At 37.3% G+C, this 23407-nt stretch overlaps 2 protein-coding genes across 3 annotated transcripts; one reads left to right on the top strand and one right to left on the bottom strand.

Moving 5' to 3' along the window:
• Positions 1-4214: 4214 nt before the first annotated feature.
• LOC125254271 (zinc-binding protein A33-like) lies at positions 4215-9762 on the bottom strand. The gene is made up of 5 exons (XM_048168823.1): positions 9298-9762; positions 8259-8489; positions 8159-8181; positions 7959-8077; positions 4215-5317 (listed from the first exon to the last, which is right to left on the bottom strand). Exons 2-5 carry the CDS (start codon positions 8364-8366, stop codon positions 4848-4850), a joined length of 720 nt encoding a protein of 239 aa, XP_048024780.1. The 5' UTR covers positions 8367-8489; positions 9298-9762; the 3' UTR covers positions 4215-4847.
• Positions 9763-13247: 3485 nt separating this feature from the next.
• LOC125254253 (gastrula zinc finger protein XlCGF26.1-like) lies at positions 13248-21502 on the top strand. 2 transcript variants are annotated; one of them, XM_048168801.1, is made up of 3 exons: positions 13248-13309; positions 13847-13976; positions 17942-21501. In XM_048168801.1, the coding sequence occupies exons 2-3, from the start codon at positions 13892-13894 to the stop codon at positions 19432-19434; spliced, it is 1578 nt and encodes a 525-aa protein (XP_048024758.1). In that variant the 5' UTR covers positions 13248-13309; positions 13847-13891; the 3' UTR covers positions 19435-21501. The 2 variants fall into 2 exon arrangements, with proteins under 2 accessions (XP_048024758.1, XP_048024759.1); XM_048168802.1 differs by having other exon boundaries at positions 13255-13309; positions 13852-13976; positions 17942-21502.
• The last annotated feature ends 1905 nt before the right edge of the window (positions 21503-23407 follow it).

The following is a 23407-nucleotide window of genomic DNA, read 5'->3' as shown; positions in this document are numbered from 1 at the left end:
TATGTCACTTGAATCCTCATTAACTGAACTAGATGCTGAACAACATTATCAAGTTTTAAACACTGTATGGCTGGATGTCTTGAATGTTGCTGCTCCTTTTAAGTCTTTTAAGCCAAAACCTAAATCCGAGCCATGGGTTGATCAAAATATTCGCTCTCTAAGACAATCATGTAGGAAAGCTGAAAGAAAATGGAAAAAGGACAAACTGCAAATTTCATTCGATATTCTTAAAAACTGTTTGACTTTGTATCAGTGTGCTGTTAAGAAAGCCAAGTCTCTCTACTTTTCTAACTTGATTGACAAACACCACCACACTCCTAAAATTCTTTTCTCTGTTATAAATTCAGTGTTAAATCCTCCTGTAAACACTTTTCAAAATCCTACCTCTGCACTCTGTGAAGGTTTCTTAAGACATTTTAGTGACAAAGCGATGAGTCTGAGGGCCCAGATACAAGCAACTGATCGTGAAATCTTGACGCTTGAAAACCCACCTGCCTTTTGGACTACTTTTAATGCTGTCTCTCTACAATCAGTTAAGGAAGTAATTGTAAAACTTAAACCTTCCCTATGTCCCTTTGATACAATACACCCTCGTTATTTGAAGCAATTGATTGACATTATTGGACCGGGACTGGTGTCCCTGTTAAACAAATGTCTGCATTCAGGGTCTGTCCCGGACAGCTTAAAAATGGCCATGGTCACTCCAGTTTTAAAGAAACCTTCACTGGATGCATCTGTCTTAGCCAATTTCCGGCCTATATCTGTTTTACCATTCATTTCTAAGGTGATGGAAAAAATTGTGTTTTTACAGCTCCAATCCTTTTTAGCTAATAATCACATTTATGAGACATTTCAGTCTGGGTTCAAAACAATGCACAGTACCGAAACTGCCCTTGTTAGAGTCCTCAATGACATCCTCATGGCTACTGATTCAGGCGATTCTGTTATTTTAGTTATGCTTGACCTGTCCTCAGCCTTCGATACTGTTGATCACGAGATTCTTGTCTCTCGCCTGGAATCCTGTGTCGGGCTACGGGGGGAGGTCTTAAGTTGGTTTAAATCTTTTTTAACTAATCGAAGCTTCTCAGTTAAAGTCGGTAATTTCACCTCCTCCTTAGGCAATCTAAGCTGCGGTGTTCCTCAGGGTTCTATTTTAGCTCCCACCCTCTTCTCTCTTTATTTACTTCCTTTGGGCTCCATCTTTAGGAAACACGGCGTTTCTTTCCATTGTTACGCAGATGACATGCAAATCTATCTGCCTGTAACAAGAAAAGAAAAATCTGCTCTCCATACTCTATTAGCGTGTCTGGACGATGTTAAATCATGGCTTTCCAATAATTTTCTTTTCCTGAACTCAGATAAAACAGAAGTCATTGTCTTCAGCCCCTCTGACTCCAGAACACAAAATCAAATTGATCTTGAGTCATTAAGTTTGTTTATCTCTCCCCAAGTGAGGAATCTGGGAGTGGTTATTGACAACTGTTTGAAATTTGACAAACAAATAAGTACCGTTGTTGGTTCAAGTTTTTTCTATCTTCGCTCTCTCTCAAAAATTAAATCCTTCCTTTCGGAGGGCTCTTTAGAGACTGCAATCCATGCCTTCATTACATCACGACTGGACTATTGCAATTCCCTGTATTACGGGATCTCAAAGACCCAAATCTCTAGATTACAAGTAGTTCAAAATGCTGCAGCTAGATTTCTGAAGAGGCGTAATATATTCGATCACATTACGCCCCTCCTGAGATCTCTACACTGGTTGCCTACCCAGTTTAGAATTGAATATAAAATCCTACTACTTGTTTATAAATCTTTAAATAATCTAGCTCCCTCCTATCTGACCAATCTTCTTCACCCTTACACTCCTGTGAGAGGACTGAGATCGGAGGGAAAACTACTCTTAAAGATCCCCAGAACCCGTCTAAAGACAAGGGGAAATCGAGCTTTTGAAGTGGCTGGCCCCACGCTCTGGAACAATCTTCCAAACTCTGTCAAAATGGCTTCCAGTTTATCTGAGTTTAAATCATGCCTTAAAACTCATCTTTTCTCTCTTGCATTTGGTATATAATATGTAGGTATTTGAGTGTATTTATGTATGTGTATATGTTTATGCATGTATGTGTATGTCTATATATGTGTATATAATGTGTATTTATGCATGTGTATGTATGCGTATGTATATATCATGTATGTCATACATGTGTGTGTACGTGCATATATCTGTATATATATACGTAGGTGTGTATGTATGTGTATATATATATGGATGTGTATATATATGTGTATATGTAGATATGTGTGTATATAGTGTCTATATTTCTCTGCCTTCTGTTTCTTTGTCTTTTAACTGTTTCTTTCATACTTTATGTACACTCCTCTTCTAATTGTTGTACAGCACTTTGGTCGGCCTTTGGCCGTTTTTAAATGTGCTCTAGAAATAAACCGAACTTGAACTTGAACTTGAACTTTTTCATCCAGAAGTGAAAGTAAAAATGTTAATAATTACTTGAGTAAGAGTAAAAAGTATCCAATGACTGATCAAGTAGCAAGTTTCTAGTTGTGATAGATGTGATTCAGATCAAGAAAGATAATGATGGTGAATCAATGAAGCATGTTTAACAGTATGAATGTTTTCTCCCTATAATGTCCAAGTGTGAGAGATTGTGTCAAAATATTGCTGTAATTTAAAAAAAACCTTACAATGCCATCTGTTTGTCAGTAGATAAACATCAACATAAATATCATTTTAGCCATTTATCACAGTACAGACATAATAAATGTGATAAAAGTATTGACAGTGACATTTAGCTCCAGATAAATTCTTTTTTTTTTTTTTTTTTTTAGGTTTTTAGTTTTTTTTTCTTCAGTTGTGTTGATTCACATTGTTTCTAGATTATTGTTCAGAGAGATCAGACACATTTTAAGTAATTGCAAAAAGCTTTAAAAATTAACTATATCACACAAAAAAAAGAAAATTTCACTTATATTGTCAGCACGTGAATGAACAGTATTCAGTTAAAATCACTCTATCATTCTGACTGGATTATTAGAGCATAGCGATTGCTATAAAAGGAGTGAAGAAGTGCTTTCAATCATTGTGTTCTTGTGTTAGCAATGGTTCCCTCCAAAGAAAGACATGTAGCCATCATCACTTTGCATCAAAATAGCCTCACATGCAAGGAAATTGCAGCAAAGATTATTGCACCTCAAAGAACCATTTATCGGATCATGAAGAACTTCCATGAGAGAGACTCAACCTCAGTGAAGAAGGCTTCAGGACGTCCCAGCACCAGGACCATCAGCTACAGAATCGAATCTCCGCCAGTGGAAAGGTACTCAATGTTGGCAGCAGGTCATGTGATGCATTTGACACACAGTGAGGTCAAGACTTTTGGACAACACTACCATGAGTCCTGTGTTGAGCCAACAGTAAATCATCCAAAGTCAACACTTTAAATACTGACTCTCTGCATATATTGAATGTTTTTGCCAATAAAAGCCTTTAAAACCTATGAAATGCTTATCATTGTTTTCCAGTGTACCATAGAAACATTTCAGTTGGATCACCTAATCATCTATAAGAGCCACTGGGCCTTGGACAGTGATGACTGATTCTTGAGCTACATCCATATTTTTATCATTATTTTATTGCCGTTGCTGGCACTCTTTTTCTTCCTGTCACTGCTTTTATCGTGTGTATTGATGGTTTGGCAATATCATACAAATAAATGTACTTTATTTGTATGATATTTATTTGTATAAGATTTTCATACTTTCATACTTTTCATACTGTAAACTTTGTTACAAATTATATTGTTATATTACAACACTTTTATATGATGTGCAGGGAATTAGGTTGTTTTATTGTAAATAAAAAATCATGACAATAACACAGCTGAATAGCCTATCTTAATTATTATGATATTTTGCCACATTTCTTACTGACACGCCCCCAACTCATAAAGTTCAGGGCTTAAAGGGAAATCCTGAGCTTTCCACTCGTATTTGAGCTCATGGTGGCGTTCATGTGCGTTTAATTTAGCTTATTTGTTGCGATGATACAAAAACCTATGGGAAAATCCTGTTGGGTTTTTGTTGAGGGAACCAGCGTGATGGTAACTGCTGATTGGCTACAAAATGACGTCACAGTCCCACCACTCTATTCTCAGTATTTATAGTGGTCAAACATTACCTGTACACAATAATGTTAAAATAAATTTTACCTACAATATGGAAACTTCAACTTTGCAAAAGCAAAATATTTTATTTTGCATATGTTATACAGTCATACACATATGCACACATAAACGTGTGTATTACACACACACACACACACACACACACACACACACACACACACACACACACGGTGTACAGTGCATAAACACACCTGAATAAACTTTCTGTGGAGAAGTGATCATCATTCTCTGGCTCAGACAATGTTTGTGTCGTACAATCTGCTTAAAAAAAACCTGTGCTTTGTTTCAAAACACAGTCCCTATACATGGAATAAATCTGAACAAACTCCAGTTTTCATTGACATTTCCACTGATTGTCTTTCGCCATTAAAACATACAAGGAATTGCCTGATGCTTGTTCTTCTGGTCTTCCCACTTGTAGGGAAAATTAAAGTAATTGTTTACTGAACTGTTCAAGGAAAGATATATTAAAGTCAATAAGAGAGGGTGAGTGTTGCTGTAGTGCTGGATATCAGTCATGTGATCGGCTGTGGACCAATCACAGCCACTGTACTGATATTCAGATCAACAGCACTCTTACTCATGTGATCTGGATTAAATACTGGAAACATGATGAAAGCAGAAGATCCAGACCTACAGGAGTGACAATTACTGACTATTGACCGGTAAGATCCTCAGAGAGCCAAAAAAATTGAAGAATGGAAAGAGTGTGTGAGTGAAGGTGGTTGTGAGTGTGTGTAGATGTGTGTTAGTTACAGGATCAGAGAATGACACCGTTCCTCTGTCATAGTCCAGATTCACTCTCACACGATCAAGCTTCTGATCAAACTGACTGTGCACCACAAACCAGACATTATCAGTGTTATAGAAATCACGTCCCTTCCTCTGGTTTGATGCTGTAGTTACTCCAAGAGTCCAGTCTGAACTCTCTTTAACCTCCACATCCCAGCAGTGTGTTCCTGAGTTAAATCCCTCTGAACCCAGAACACAGGCATAACTGTCAAATCTCTCTGGATTATCAGGAAGAGGTTGATCGACCCCACTGAATCTCACACTGGTCAGATCATCAGACAGGACAAGACGTGGATGAGCCGTGTTTGGATCCAGAATCACAGGAGCTGATGAGACACAATCAACAGATGCTTTTATTCTGATGTTCATATAATGATCAAGAGTGAACCAACACAGATTATTATGAATTATGACATTGTTGATCAAACACACTTTCCTCTGATCACTGTCAGTGCTGTTATCAGTTTCACACTCATTTTATCATCAACTACAAACATTAAATGTGTGATTCAGACATTTGTGTCCATCAATTAAAATCACAATAAATCAATGAGATCTGATGAGATTTATGGGTAACACTTTACAATAACAGTACATGAATAACCATAGTTAAGATATGAACTAATGAGGAGTGATCCTTAACTACAACAGGAGTCATAGGGATTCATGCATGAAAACAGAAGTCTTAACTATGCGTTAATACATGTTTGATAATTAATGCATTAATTAACATTTAGGGTAAACTAAATCAAACAGTCTCTATAAGAAGGAATAATACATATTTGGACTTTGAAATAAATTTAAACAATTTATTATTGTCAGAATTTAAACTACTGACATCAGCAGCTTCATTATAAACATTACTGAAAGGCACATGATTAGTTTGTAATTATTTTCACTGACCCTCCTTATCAAACATATAAAATACTAAATACACTATTTAAATACACTATCTTAAAAGGTCTTAATCTGTTTTGTGATATTCTTTTCTATCAAACTAAACTACTGTGACTAACATCAGTTCCTGAGGAATCGGTTCCCAAAAAAATAACCAAACAGGAAACATGAACTAAGGTCAGGGAGCGTTTGCTGGGATCAGATTCAGAAGTTCACTCTCCATCCAGACGCAGGCCGTGATCATATACTGTACCTCCATTCTCTGACTTTTTGAAAAGTCACACAACATCACTTAACTGGGCTGAATACTTATATAGTTGTGTTAGTACATGTGTATTTGATAGTAAGTTAATGATAATCATGAGCTGAATTTGGTAAGTAGTTAACAGTGAATTAATTGTGATGTGCCCCCTCAAGTAAAGTCATGACATAAGTATACATTAACAAACCATTAGTTGATGTTAGTATATGCTTAGTTAATAATGAGTTAATTATGATTGTGCCCCCTCAAGTAAAGTCATGACATGATGCACATATCACACATCATTAACTAATATATGAATAAACACTATAGAGTGCCATCCTTATTCCTTTACACCCGGTACACAAAAACTAAAATAAAAAGTATTTGTATTTTATTTTTATTTATATAATTAAACATATATGGACTTGAAGCAAGCCATAAACATACCTGTAAAGACACACATAAGGCACATTTACATGTAAAATAGCGCACGTCCACAAGCTAATGCTAATCAAAGCATATACATTTAAACGACAAAATACAAATACAGTTAATAACTGCACATAACCTCCTGAAAACCCCAATAAAACATACATGTAAATATGTCTTTAATTATTAATTCGGCTTACCAAAGCAGTCAACATTTATTAGTTTAAAATGCCAGCAACACAACAAACGCGCCAAGAGAACACCTAGCGTGCGCCACTAATGAGTGTCCCACCAGAAACAAACCCTACATACTTTAGTTCCTGGAATAAACTATGACTATTTAGCTATGACTAAATATAAATGAACTGTAAAAATCAGAAAACAGTTTAGATCAAATTAAATTTATTAGTGGTAGTTAGTCTATTTTCCACATTTGATTAGACAGATCTATGTAATTAATGGCTAAATAATCATGTGCCGTTGCAATTATTTGTCACAAAGCTGCAGATGGCAGATTATGATATTACAGTGTAAATTATGACAGTATTAAATCATGTTTAATTCAAATTCAGAGTACTTCTTGTTTACTCTTATGGAGGCTGATTTATTTAGTTTACCCCTAAATGTTAATTAATGCATTAATTATCAAACATGTATTAACGCGTAGTTAAGGCTGCTGTTTTCATGCATGAATCCTTATGACTCCTGTCGTAGTTAAGGATCACTCTTCATTAGTTCATGATTAGTTCATATCTTAACTAATCATGAGTTCAAGTGGAAGTAACTATTAATTTAGGTATTAGTTCATGGTTATTCATGTACTGTTATTGTAAAGTGTTACCGATTTATGCTGTAGATGAAAAACTGTAAGTGTGTGTCTGATCTTCAGCAGCATCTGATCATTTCATTATTCTCACTGTCTGTTGTGTTTGACTAACTATTTATGTTGGCTTGAGACATTATTATTATTATTATTATTATTATGATTCTGAGATTAATTTTTTTTAATTGTAACTCTGAACAACCACCAAACTCGACTCTGATCTTCAGACTGTTCTGTTCTGACTCGGGTTACTTTATCTTTTATATCTGATCAGACTTACGGTTTTCCTAAAAATTATGATCAAAACTCTGAAAAATCCCACAGACTGTCATTTAAAAGAAAGTTCAAATGAGAAAAAACTGTTCAAACTCCAACTAACAAAAATTAAAATCTAAACAGACAGAATCCCATTAGACTCAATTAAACTGCCATTATCTATCTATCTATCTATCTATCTATCTATCTATCTATCTATCTATCTATCTATCTATCTATCTATCTATCTATCATGGAGTATCTCTAACTCTCCACCCCTCCATCATTTCCAGCTCAGATCTTCTGCAGTCAGACTCACTGTTTTGGACGATGTCCTGCATCTTCTTCCAGACTCTGAACGGCAGGTTGCCCAAGTAATGTGGCACATGAATCAAAGCTCCAGAAGCCATCTGTGGATCCGGCTGTGATCTCTGGACTCTGGAAGAACATTCAGGAGTCAGAACTGCAGTGGCTTTGGATCAGAACCAGAGAGACCAGAGACAGGAGCAGATCACTCACCTCTCCATCGAGACTGGAAACTCCTGCAGAACAAACACACCATTTATCATCAAGAACTCAATCAATGAACCAATGATCAACCAATGATCTGAAATCAGACCTTCAGAAAGCAGACGTCACTGGCTTTCATCATCTCCTCCATGTCTTTGATTGTGTGTGAAAGAGCTGAGATGTGTCTGTTCATCTCCTCCAGCTTCTCCTTCATCATCTGCTTCTTCTGCTCCTCTTCCTCCCTCAGTGCAGTGATTGTAGCTTATTCTTCATCTCTGAGAAACTGATGAAGCTTCTCAAACTGCTGTTTAATCTGAAGCTCTGTGTGCTCAGCTTGAGACTGAAATCAGATCACATTCACTTCAATCATCTCAAAGACCAACTGATTCTGGAGCAGCATGAAGAGTGAGTGAGTAAATGTGGGTTAGTTCACTACAACTTTAATTTCTTTAAAAATGCATTAAGAGTCCATTTTTTTCTTATTTTGTAAAAAAAAAAAAAAATTATATATATATATTTTTTTCATTTAGTACTGCCCTTCAGAAGTTCTTTTAGTACTGCCCCACTGTTCCTTCTGGAGCATCAGTGAATGTCTGAACCTTTTGTAATAGTTGTGTTTGAGTCCCTCAGTTGTCTTAAGTGTGAAAAGATGGATCTCAAAATCATACAGTCACTGCTGGAAAGGGTTCAAATACACAAAAGATGCTGGAAAACTGAAGAATCTGCAGGACCTGGAGGATTTTTCTGAAGAACAGAGCTCAGCTTAACTGCTCAGAACAAACAAGAGACTCATGAACAACCATAACAAAACAAAAAAGCAGTCATGGATCATCCAGGTAACCACACATAGTATGAAGAATCAAGGGTTCCCAAACTTTTGAATGGGGTCGTTTTAATAAATTCAGCTATTTTTTTTGTCTTTTGGATTATATATATAAACATATTTTTTGTAAAATATCTTACTCAGGACAGGACTAAATAAAAAATAACATGCATTTTGTATGATTTCTCTTATTTTGATAAAATTATTCACATTTTCACAGATTCTGCAAGGGGTTCCCAAAATTTCCCATGCCACTGTATATCACACAAATCAATTCAGCTCTTCTAATCAAACTCTTGAATATGTAAAAAGAATCAATCCTCACCTTGATGTGTTGAACTGTTTTCTCAAACTCTTCTTTAATGTTTTCATTGTGTTTAAGTTTCTCTTGTAAGGACTTCAGTGCTGTATTGAGATCCTCCTAGAATTTAAAGTGAAAATCTATAAGACACCAGAGATTTCTGTCACTGCTTTTATTGTGTATTGGTGGTTTGGCAATATCATACCAATAAATGACATTAACACTGAAAATGTAAATACATAAAGTCATCTAAAACATGTATATTATATAATTACACCAGTAGATGGCGACCAATGACTGTGTTTTGAATATGATGATCTGATTCAGCTGGAGGAGCACATCCTTCCTCTGACATCAAATCTTTCACGAACACAAAGGAAGATTCAGTAGCAAATGTGAAATATAACAATTTATTGAGAAAAGTCCAAGCAAGGAAGAGAGCAAGAGTCAGATGAAACATGTGACAGGTGATGAAACTGATCAGGAAGATTATTTATAAAGCAATCTTTAGTGGTAGAAGTGATGGCTCTACCATATTTATGGCTGGATGGTGGTTTTGCAGCCCTGGCTAAATGTAGTATACACAAGACTAAATAATGATCTGAGATGTCGTCACTCTACTGCAGAATTTCAACGGCATCAATATCGATTCCATGTGACAATATTAGATCTAAAGTATGATTACGACAATGAGTGGGTCCTGACACGTGTTGTCTAACACCAATAGAGTTTAGAATGTCTGTAAATGCCAGAGGGGACTGAGACTATGGATTCCAGACTTGGAACAATAATTGGTAAACCTAAACTACATTCAAATGGAGAGAGGCACGTGGACAACACTGGTAATAAGTTATGTGTGTACTCAAATGAGAGTTGCTGGCTCCAGGAGGAAGGATTCTGTGACTCCAAACATCGTAACACTCTCTAAAAGGTCCTGGTTGCCCCGCTCAGTTTGGCCGTCGCTCTGAGGATGAAAACCAGAGGACAGACTAACACTCGCCCCGAGTAAACGACAAAACTCCTTCCAAAATTTGGAAACAAATTGGGGTCCCCTGTCAGAGACCATGTCCATCGGGAGGCCATGAATGCGAAAGATGTGATCAACAACAGTAACCGCTGTCTCCTTAGTAGAAGGTAATGTAGGCAAGGGAATGAAATTGGCCGCCTTCAAGACAACCGTATTGCCCTGGGAGGGTGGCGACAAAATCGAGCGCAATGTGGGACCAGGGTCTCGAAGGGATAGACAGCGGTTGAAGTATGACCCCCACGAAAAACGTAGGACCGTAATCCCTCTGGCACAAATAAACGACCCGGTGGGAAACCGGGCGAAGGCATTATCCCTTCTAAGGCCGTGTGGACCTTCGACTTGACCTCCCATGTGAGTGTGGAGATCACGAGTCTCTCAGGTATAATACAAACGGGAGTGGATGGGCGCTCAGAACGGTCAAAAATATGAGACAATGCATCGGGCTTGATGTTATTAGACCCCGGATTGTAGGACAGCGAAAAGTCAAAATGACAGAAAAAAGTGCTCACCGAGCCTGCCTGGAGTTAAGTCGTTTGATGGATCTAATATACTCAAGGTTCTAATGGTTGGTCCAGACAATAAAGGGTACCCCCGAATCCTCTAACCAATGACGCCACTCCTCCAGCGCTAACTTAACTGCCAGCAACTCTCTGTTACCAATGTCTTAATTAAGTTCAGCGGAGGACAAATGATGAGAAAAAAACGTGCAAGTGTGCATCTTGTCATCAGAGGAAGAGTACTGGGAAAGAACCATGCCTATCAGCACCTCTGACGCATCAACCTCCACCACAAACTAATACCCAGAATATCAAAATCAACTGAAGGCGGCAGATCCTTTTCCTATTTAGCATCTAAACTCTGGAACAATCTTCCTAGCATTGTTCGGGAAGCAGACACACTCTGTCAGTTTAAATCTAGACTAAAAACACATCTCTTTGCTCTTGCATACACATAACACATTATCAATACATTGACATTTTTCAAATCCGTTAAAGGATTGTTACGCTGCAATAATTAGGTCGGCCGGAACCGGGAACATTTCCTATACACTAGATATACCTGTACATCAGAATAAGAATGGCATCTACGCTAATATCAGTCTCTCTGCTTATCCTGAGGTTTGCCGGGTGCTGGATCCAGGCCGTATCCAGATCAGATGGGGAACCTGTGTCTGGACCTGACTACAACGTAGCCCAGGAGACAATGGGCCTACAGATCCAGTTCTGGCTGCATCTATAATTCAGATTTTTAATCTCCGTATCCGCTTACATATATTTATATATAATCTATTTTTAATCTCTATAATAAAAATGTATAATTCAGATTTGGATCTCCATATCCATTTACATATATTATATATATATCTTCCAAGGGTTTTTTTCCCTCCTAGGACTTTTTTCCCAGTGTTAGCACGCTGGGTTTTTCTCCTAGGTGGTTTTTTCCACCCCTGGGAGTCAGCCGACATTGGCTTAATGTAGCACCATCTTGTATATGTTACATATTACCACGCTTGCTTGTACAGCTTATTTATAACCCCTTCTCTTTTTTCTGTGCTTCTAACATGCAAAGCTGCTTTGAAACAATTACCAATTGTAAAAAGCGCTATATAAATAAATTTGACTTGACTTGACTTGACAAACTGATGTGTAGGATCAGGGGCTATGAGGATGGGAGCTGAAACAAAGCGGCTCTTGAGGTTGGCAAATGGCACTGGACCACATGAACGTTGTGTGTAGAGTGGCTAGTTGGCTGAAATTGCGAATAAAACACAGTAGAAATTGGCAAACCCCAGAAACCTCTGCAGGGCACACTTCTCCACCTTGACAAAGAGCCCATTCTCGAGCACCCACCTGACGTGCTGAACATGTTCCTGAAGAGAAGAGGAAAATATCAATATGTCATCCAGGTAGACATATATGAACTGATCAACCATGTCTCTCAGAACGTCATTAATGAGTGCTTGGAAAACAGCGGGGGAGTTGGACAGTCCGAAGGGCATAACGAGATATTAAAAGTGCCCCTCTGGGGGTATTAAATGCGGTTTTCCACTCATCCCCCTTCCTTATGCGGACCAAATGATAGGCGTTACGCAAATCCAATTTGATGAAGATGGACGCTCCCTGCAACCGCTCGAAGGCATCAACAGAAAAAGGATAAGTATTCTTTACCGCGATGTTGTTCAGCCCTCGGTAATCAATGCACGGTCACAGGAAAATGAAAGTATCATTTCCCCCCGAACATTTCTTACAATCCCATAACATTATGTAATGCAGCTGTATTTTTTTTTTATTGTAAATTTGTAAATGATTTAATTTGATTGGTAACAGCCCTTAGTGTCTTTTTCCAATTATAAGACAAAGCTGCAATATTCTGAAAGGATATTGCTTCAGAAATTTTAAATTTATATTTACACCACACAAAAAAAAAAAAATCCAATTTTTTTTCCGGACAAGCAACTGTTTTCTTCGTACAAGTGAATGACAAGGCTTAATGTTGAGCCCTGTATGAAGTTTTAATGGGCCTCATTTCATATAGTCTGACAACAAAAACAGAAAAATATATAGATAAAACAATTTTATTGGGAATTTGGCTGTATTAAAATATATTATGTGAGCAAAAAGGGTAGCAGCAGAGAGGCAAACAAATTGTTGCATGACGGCATCTATCGACATTTAGCGACATTATATATATATATATATATATATATATATATATATATATATATATATATATATATATATATATATATATATATATTATGTGGCATTAAAATAAAAATTAAAAGGCATTAAAAAGCATTAAATTAGATTTGATGAAACCTGGACAAGGTTAGGACAAGAATTTGCACTGAATGTCTCTGATATATATTTTACTATTTATATGAAAATTTCTATGCTCTTTTGTGACTTAAGACACAGCAGTGTGAACAGGACTTTTATTTTGGTCTGGCTATATGACATCATAAATCTGCGCCGCGCTTTTGCGCCTGTTATGAATTGGCTGTAAAAGGTTTGTGTTTTTACACGTTTAAAGTGTTTAATTCAATACAAACCTTTCTATTAATTACTGTGGAATAATTAAGCTGTTATCGTTTTAAATATATCGTTTTATAGCAGTACTTTTTAATGCGTTGTCCAGCGGTATTTTGTGAGTAAAGCGCGTCACACGCGAGTACGTTAGATGTGTTGTGTCTGATTTGCTCCATATATAGTGAATCAGTTCATCATAAACACGAACTCGGTCTCTGGAGTAATAATGAGAGAAACGGATATTTTTTAAACAAACTCACATGCAGTTGAACCGAAAATGATTCACAATGCTGCTGGTCAAACAGTGAAACTGTAACGAGAACACAAACATGACTACTTTAACAAACCAATAACAAATGTTATACATTAATTTGTACCACTAGTTTTGAGTTGTTTTTGGCTAACCAGGACGTTATCAATCAATCTGACTTTCTTTCCAGTTATCTGACTACAAACCAATTAAGTTTGGATTTATTTTTCTTAATTATGCTCATCTTAAATATGACTTTGTCCAAAGTGCAGGAAAAACCCACCTGAGATCTGGTGACACACTATTATAAAGATGGCGTTTATTAAAGAGGAGAGTGAAGACATACAGATTGAAGAAGCATTCGGTATGAAACATGAAGATACTGAGGAACAAACAGGTTAGTTTCATTGTCAAAGCTGAACTCATTTAATCCTTACAGCACAGGTGTGGGTATTCTGCAGTGGCTATGATCAGATCTCAGCTCATGTACAAGGTTTTGAGTTAGTGTGAACTTTACCATTACAATTAGAATGTCATATTAAAATAAATTACAATTAATGGGACCCACTAAACATTTTTTTTCCCCAAGGGCAGCTTTATATGTGCAAGTAGCAGCATAAACTACAGAACATGAGGATTCAGGGCTCCAGACAAAAAAAATAAATAGATAAATAAAAATATTATATATAATTTATATATAATCCTTGTTTTACTATGCATAGCATCTGCATATCATTTCCATGCATGTTCCCATCTACATGACGGCATGTTTATTGGTACAATACATTAGGAAAATATGAGATAAAGACTATGTGCCGCCACATTACATTAATAAAAATCTTTCAGTATTCTTGCCTCTTTTTAAGAATAAATCAAAATTTCATAAAATATATTTCAGAGAAGTGTTATTCTCCATCTTTTCCACTGGCCAAATAGTATTTTTAATTGCTTTAAACAAATCAAATTTATGCCGTTTTGCCTATAAGGTAAACATATATTTAAGGATATTTTAATGGAAACCGACAGGCCTTACTTATTGCAGTGAAAATAATTGTGTGACTCAGCTCGTCACTGACAAAACATTTTAAAAATAAAACATGCATTTATTACCATTTCGAAGTTGAAATGCTGATTGAGCGATCTGTCAGGCCACATTAAAGAGCGCCAAAATGACATTTATTGCTTGTATTTCATGATAAAATCGACAGAATTTGAAAGCTGAAAGTTTTTCTTTACTAAAGTTATCAAACACGTTAAAAGTGACACATTAAAGGTAACTGTTAATTACAAATCTTACTGCTATTACGAATGGCTGTGCTACAAATAATGTGACCTTCACAGAAACTGAAAGATATCGAGAATAAAAAGCCATTAAAAACATGTTGTTAACGATTAGTTCGCATCCACACAACTGACGTTTGGAGTTTATTTCAATTTTGTATCTTTTAAGGTACTAATTAATATTTATGCATTAAATCTAATATTTTTTCCCCTGTATAGCTTATATAAAGAGTTGTGAATTATATAGTTGTTTTTAGACATAATTACTTTCTTTTTTTAGGTTATGGATATGGATATATATTTAGACACTCAAAAACTACATTTTGTTAAGCTTTAGATATTTTTTATTTGAAATGCTGATTTGAAGTGTCCATTTTCGCTAGACTGGGTAAACCCAGCCTGATCTGCCGGCGATTTGATTTCGCCCGGCAACTCAGTCTGGAAACCCGTACATTCATTTCTACTGCTTCTGTTACACTTTTGCGGGAACCAATCACAGACTGGCTTATCCACCTTTCTCGCTATTGGCGGGTATAACACGATGACGATAGAGAAGCGACGGCAAGCAGATCGTGTTCCAAGTGCGATATGATTGTTACACACCGATTGCAAACTCTATCTGATCTACTTGTCTCTCGCACAACCGTCAATCCAATTCCTTTTAACCTCTCGACGATGCTGAATGACTTCTTTAGTTTAGCAAACAAATCGCTCGACTGGGTGTAAATACCACTCACTTTCATGTTTTTTTTGCACAACCTGCAAAAATCGCTCAATGCCATTGCTGTTTCTGCAAACCGCTGATCAATGCTACAAACCAATACAAACTAAACCTGTCTGGAGTTTTAGTGTCGCTCTGCAAAGTACGTCACCCGGATCGTTGATCTGATTGGTTGAAGGACTATCCAATTGCGTGAATAATGCTCATTGATCATGCCTCTTGTGCAGTAAACAATACATACAGACTCCCCAGACCAATGTTCAGTTTTAAATTGAGCTTGGTCTGGTGATAGCCAGACAACATTTTTGCATTAATTTCACTACAGTCAAACCTGAACACAGAGAAAGACATTTTAGTGGGACAATACTATACCAAGTGACAAAGTTTTCAAGAAATTGATTTGTACCACTCTGATAAAGCTTACGACTTTTAAAATTCAAAACATAAAATTTATCAGTCAAAAGTGACAAACAAGCTAACTTAATTTTACTTACACTGAAGTTATTCTGTTCATATCATACATTTTTCATTGGCAGCATAAAAAAGTCACCTATTGGAAATGCAAAAATCTTAAGATATATATAAAGTGGCATGCAGCAAAGCCAGTATTTGCATATATAGAAATGGCAGAATTATTTGTATTTCTGTCTATTCAGATAAAAAAAAAAAAAAAGTGGGCGGGACATAAACCATTTGTCTAAACAACATAAAAAGCCCATTTTATGTGTCATATCTTCTATTTGCATATAGGAAATATGCCTTGTATAATTCATAAGTGTTTTCTTGTTTATTACAAAATTTCAAACATTTTAAGAAATTTTAAAATTCAACTAATATCATATTACATATTTGATATATTTTAAAACAATAATACTAAATGTTAAATAAAGTAAATTGTGCCTTCCAAAACATGCAAGCTGCCCATACCATCAGAGATGCTGGCTTTTGAACTGAACACTGATAACACACTGGAAGAGATGTCTAAAAGTTAATCATGTTACAGACCTGATATTAATTAAATTAGTTGCTAGATGTTCTCCCAGCTGAATCTTTTCAAAATCTCTTGCTTTTTCAGCCATTTGTTGCCCCCCTGCCAACTTTTTTTTGAGACCTGATACCAAATTTGAAATTAGCTAATTTAGTGCATTAAAGTGTAAAATTTCTCTGTTTAAACATTTTATCTATGTTCTGTTGTGAATAAAATATTGGCTCATGTGATTTGAAAGTTTTCATTTTATTCAAATTTTAAAAATGTCCCAACTTTTCAAGCTATACTGTTTAACAGTGAAAACACTGAAATTTCTGTTAATGGCGGGAAAAGAAGTAATATACTTTGATAATTTGGAGAGTTCTGCAGTTTCTTCAGTATGTGAGGAAATATATCATTGGCAGGGAAAGAAAATACATAAAACCTAAAAAGTAAAGGACCCAGTACTGAGCCCTGTGGCACTCTGTACTTGTTTAATGAGTTGTCTTTATTCACACAAACAAAGTAGTTTTGGTCTGATAGATGGGACATAAACCATGCTAATGCATGTCTTAGTGCATATCACCATGTATAGAGGTATTGTGAATTCTGAGTTTATACAGAAAATGTCCAGTAGCAACCTTTTAAGATCAATGATGTGTGTGATGAGAAGATGTTGGTTTTAATATATGTGACAAAATAAACAATTAATTGTTATAATAATGTTTTATAATTATGAAATGTTTATAATGCTATATGTTGCATAATCTGTGCTCACTGGAGCCTCATCAAAAGGGTAGAAATACCTCTGAAGCTGAGAGGCAAGTAAACTTCTTGTCCGTATATATACCCTGAAAGTAACAGTTTTTGGAACTGGAAGTTGAGTTTATCTGTTTAATTATACGTAAACTTATCTGGGTATGTCATAATCTACTTTCTGGAATACCTCGCTGTCCTGAAGAGTTAAGCTCCATCTCTAATCACATAAATCTAACTTAATTGTTCCGGATTGTTTGAAAATTACTGACAGCCATAGGTGTGTTTGATTAGCGATTCAACTAAACTCTGTAGGACAGTTGCCCTCGAGCACTGACAGTGCTCCTCCCTTGTTGTTGTTGTTGAAAAATCGTATACCACTAGAAGAGATGTAGCCGTGATCATATACCAAAAGCATAACTTTTGTAACTTCAATAACCACTATTTCTGTGATATGAAAGTATTTCAAACAAGTCCTAAAGAAAGCCAAGAATTAACAATATTGAGAAGTTGTGATACTAGTTAAGTGAGTGTTGGATCTAGTATATTCATTGGTTTTGATGCTTTACATGTCTAAATGTTTTGATGTTTGTTGCTTTATGGCATTCAGCTGGGGTTTTGTCCTTTTTCACCTTAGACCTGAAGGCACTGAAAGAAGAGAGTGAAGAACTGAATGAAATGGAAGAAAACAACCAGAATAAGGAAAAACATTTCAGTTGCTCACAGACTGAAAAGACTTTATCACAAGAAAGAGGTAACAATTCTAAAGGTAATTTCACATGCCAACAGTGTGGAAAGACTTTCAATCAAAGTAGAAACCTTAAAGTCCACATGAGAGTTCACACTGGAGAAAAGCCATTCACTTGCCAACTGTGTGGGAAAAGTTTCACTCAAAAAGGAAGCCTTAAAGCCCACATGAGAGTTCACACTGGAGAGAAGCCATTCATCTGCCAACAGTGTGGAAAAAGGTTCAATCGAAAAGCAAACCTGGCAATCCACTTGAGAGTTCACACTGGAGAGAGTCCATTTACCTGCAAACAGTGTGGAAGAAGTTTCACTCAAAAAGGAAGCCTTAAATCCCACATGAGAGTTCACACTGGAGAGAAGCCATTCATCTGCCAACAATGTGGAAAAAGGTTCAATCGAAAAGCAAACCTGACAATCCACTTGAGAGTTCACACTGGAGAGAGTCCATTTACCTGCAAACAGTGTGGAAAATGTTTCACTCAAAAAGGAAACCTTGACGTCCACATGAGAATTCACACTGGAGAGAAGCCATTTGTATGTGGTCAGTGTGGAAAGAGTTTCAGATTTACTGTAACTCTTAATCACCACATGAGGATTCACTCAAGAGAGAACTGTTTTATATGCCATCATTGTGGAAAGACATGCAAAAACAAAGCCAACCTTGAGGGTCACTTGAGAGTTCACACCGGAGAGAAGCCTTTCACCTGTCAACAGTGTGGAAAAGGTTTCGCACGAAAAGCAAAGCTTGAAGTCCACATGAGAGTTCACACTGGAGAAAACCCTTTTACCTGTCAACAGTGTGGAAAGAGTTTCACTCAAAAAGGAAACTTTAATGTCCACATGAGAATTCACACCGGAGAGACCCCATTCACCTGCAATCTGTGTGGGAAGAGCTTCTCACGAAAAGACCACCTTGGGATTCATATGAAAGTTCACACTGGAGAGAAGCCTTTCACCTGTCCCCAGTGTGGAAAGAGTTTCAAAGACAAAGCAAGCCTTGAGATTCACACGAGAGTTCACACTGGAGAGAAACCTTTCACCTGCCCTCAATGTGGGAAGAGTTTCGCACGCAAAGGAAACCTTAATGTTCACATTAGGCTTCACACCGGAGAGAAGCCTTACAAGTGTCTTCAGTGTGAAAAGAGTTTCACATATCACAGAGACCTGAAATGTCATTTGCAAACTCATTCTGGAAAGAAATTACAAGCTTTTGAGTGTGGTAAGAAGCTTAAAATTAAGAACAATTTAAAATCTATGAAAATTCATACAAATGTAAGACCATATTCTTGTTCTGTTTGTAGAAAGAGTTTTAAATGGCCCAGCAGTTTAAAATGGCACCAGAAAATCTGCGTGAAATCAAATATACGTTCACACCGCAGGTGAATGTGGCCAAAATATTTTAGGCCTAACTTTTTAATTTCAAATACTCATCTGAACAGGTGACATTCCTACAAGACTGATTTGTCCATGTTTAATTATTTTAGTTGCATCCTGCACTTTTTTTCTTTTTTTCTTTTGTCCTGTACATATGAATGTGTGTGGCCATACTCCAGTATGGTTTAATTCAGACAGGGGTGACATATGGAGTTTCCTTTGTCTTTTTTGTCAACATACTGTATATCCAACGTACTGTATTTGAGAGTAAATCTAATTATTTTGTAGTTTTAAAAAAAAAGATTGCAAAATTCTTCTTAAAAGTTGACACCTTCTTAAAAGTTGACGACAACATTATTTGCATTGTGTGTAAATCTTTGAATTTTTCTTTGTGCACTTCAAACACTTCATCACAACATCTTAAAATCTTTTGGGAGTAAAGCTGCCTCTCAGAGGGTGGTCTCTACCCACCAGAATAAGTCATTTTTCTATTGGTCACTATCGATTGACGTGACGGCATGGCCACGCCCACTATGTTTTCCCACTAGTGCCACCACTTGTCCGAGGCGACATCTACATTAATCCAGATACATTTTAAAACAGCGTTTTCATTTCAAAACGCTCTGTCCACACTAGCTTGATCGTTTTCTGTCCTCTTTGCAGGACTGTGTTATGAAGAGTGCAAAGTAACATATTTTAGCAACTGTGTAAAAGTCAAGTTAACTTTGTCATTTTTAGCACATTACATGCCAATAGTAAAAAAACTAAACAGTTCCTTCAGGGAACAATGGTGACACACAAGGACTAAGAAAAGACAACAGTGAATATAGACAATAAGTATACAGAGAGGAGTTAAATAATACAAATGCATAAGGCAGTTTATTGTTGTATTATATCAAGAAAATGCAATTACCCTGCCTCCTTGTTTAGATTTGGATGTCTGTTGCTACACATTTGGCCAATGTATTAAATATTATTCATTGCTTACAATATTATTATTTATTTTTGTTTGTTTCTAAGAAATGTATGATACACATGGCCAGAGATGTACAGTTATTGTTAGATATGTGTGTGTGTATGCCTGTCTATGAGAAGGAGGAGCAGAACTGGACTGCTAGCACACAGAAGTGTGTGCTGGTCTATGTGTTTGGTCAAGGACACAGGAAACTGCGGTTATGCTCCTAGAACCTTATAAGGACATCAGCCATCTTGGCTGAGTTTACTGGAGTTCAAGGACACAGAAGCCAGACAGCGTGCACCTGCATGGCCTTTCCAGAAGGATCTGGAAACTTTGGGAAAGTTTCAACGTACGTCAATCAAGAAGATAACCTAATGTCTGTGATAAACAACACGAGAATAAAAGACTGATGAGTTGTTTGCCTCTTCGGAAACAGATATGTCAGTACCCCCAACACCTAGAAGCCCAGAGCTGAGGATAAGAAACCCCAAGCTGAAGATGGGAAGCCCAGAGCTGACTACACCTTTGACTCAAAAGAGTGATTACTGTGTTTTATACCTTAATGACGAAGTTTTATTTGCCTTTAAATTTGTTTATTATAAAAAGAAAAGTAACCAATTAAAATAAATTTAATTGATTACAAAAGCTGCCTACCTTGGCTTGATTTAGAGTGTTTTAATACTTTGAACAAGAACATATCACAGAGGAGTCTTCTGACCAAATTGCAAGTAATTTTAAATGCTTATAATTTAGGCCAGACACAACTTACTTTACCTAACCTGAGAATAATAAATAATAAGTTTAAAGCTGTTGCAATTAAAATACACACCACAGAACAATATACATGAAGTGTTGCAGCATTGAGGTAAGGGTTGTAGTGTTGAAGTATTAGGTAATAAATATTTATATACAGTATCTCACAGAAGTGATTACACCCCTCACATTTTTTGTAAATATTTTATTATATCTTTTCATGTGACAACACCTAAGTGGAAATGTCCAAATTGGACAAAGTGTCAATATTTTGTGTGGCCACCATTATTTTCCAGCACTGCCTTAACCCTCTTGGGCATGGAATTCACCAGAGCTTCACAAGAGTCCTCTTCCACTCCATGACGACATCACAGAGCTAGAGACCTTGCGCTCCTCCAGCTTACGTTTGAGGATGCCCCACAGATGCTCAATAGGGTTTAGGTCTGGAGACATTCTTTAGCAAGGCAGTAGTTGTCTTGGAGGTGTGTTTGAGGTCATTATGTTGGAAAACTGCCCTGCGGCCCAGTCTCTGAAGGAAGGAGATCATGCTCTGCTTCAATATGTCACAGTACATGTTGGGATTCATGGTTCCCTCAATGAACATATAACACTTTGAATGGAGAGTACACCAAAATGAGGGTAACGCTCATTCCACAAAGAAGAAAAAAAAAGTGACAGAAAAAAAAAAAATTAAACACCACAAAGAAAACCACAAGAAAAATCTTACACCACAATACAACCAGAAAAATATAAAAAAGAGTGTATATCAGTGTGAAAGTCCAACTGTATTATGTATAAAATTGAATATCTCACCGGGGAATGTCCATGAATGAATGAATCTGCTCTCGGACATTCATTCAAAGCGACAACCGAAACTGTTAAAATCACATTTTAAATGGAAAATCATCCACAAGCAAAAGTGGCTTAAATTTCCATTTGTTTCATCCCTCAGGATTATAAATAACAAAAAATGCCATTTTTGATGCATTATGATAAATTATTCAAAGACATTTAATCTTCCCATTGAGCTTTTTTCTGTTTATCATCTCATACTATGTAGGCAAACGTCTCAGGTTACGCATGTAACCATGGTTCCCTAAGAAGGAACAAGACGTTGTGTCCCCTAGAGGGCACTATGGGGGAATGTGTGGCTATGACATCAAAAGCAGGTGCGGATGAGAGTATAAAAGGGCACCTGAGAAATGCCCTTCCACTTCTTGTCTGAAGGAGACGTGCAGGATTACCTGAAGCATGGTAAAGGGACGCAGTGTCTCGTTCCCCTTCTCAGAGACCTATGTTTACATGAGTAACCTGAGATGTTCCCTTTTGAATGGGAACTCATGCTGCGTCCCCTAGAGGGTGCAATGGGTAACCCTATACCCACGTCGCCATGCAGAACGGATGAGTGCCTTATTGGCTGAGCTAAGTCAAAGACTCAAAGTATTCTTCACACCTACACCAGCAATGTCGTAGACCGGAGCTTCTTAATAACGGAGACCTCAACAGGATGCCTTCAAGAAGAAGCCTAACAACCTCTTATTCAGGCCAGTGTCCAAGGAGGCTCACAGAGAGACTAACACTCAGAGCTAACTGGCCTACAAAGCTTTGTAGAGTGGAGGCCTCAAACAACACTTTCAAAATGAGAGGTGGCCTAGCAACAGACCACACTAAGGTCAGTAGCCAAGGAGACTCCAGAGAGCTTATCAACCTAGCATACTAGCCCAGTGTCTAGCCGAGCTCTGGGAGTAGAGGCCTCAATATGAATGCCTAACTATGTCTCACACTCAGGACATCTAGTAATGAGACTCAGAGTGCCTACAACCCACTGATGTTGTCCTAGCGGAGCTCTTGCGAGCAGAGGCCTCTATGAGGATAACTCTCCATAGTGAGAGGAGGCCTGACGACGCTCGCAGTAGATGGTCGAGCTCTAGGAGCAGAGGCCTCAGCATGACAACTTTCTAAAATAAAAGGAGGTCTAACCTTGCCCTACGCATAGGATACCATGCCTGGAGGCTCACAGAGAGCCTACAACTCACAGATGCTGTCCTAGCGGAGCTCTGGTGAGCGCAGGCCTCACTGAAGGAAGCTCTCTGTAGTGAGAGAAGGCCTGACGGCACTCACAGTAGATGGCCAAGCTCTCGGAGCAGAGGCCTCATCATGACGACTCTCTAAAACGAGAGGAGGCTTAACTATACCCCATGCATAGGATACTGTGCCAGGAGGCTCACAGAGAGCCTACAACTTACAGATGCTGTCCTAGCGTAGCTCTGG

Source organism: Megalobrama amblycephala, linkage group LG19, assembly GCF_018812025.1.
Source record: "Megalobrama amblycephala isolate DHTTF-2021 linkage group LG19, ASM1881202v1, whole genome shotgun sequence".
NCBI lineage: Eukaryota > Metazoa > Chordata > Actinopteri > Cypriniformes > Xenocyprididae > Megalobrama > Megalobrama amblycephala.
Note: the sequence above shows the minus strand (reverse complement) of the source record. Positions and strands in the feature narration are given on the sequence as shown.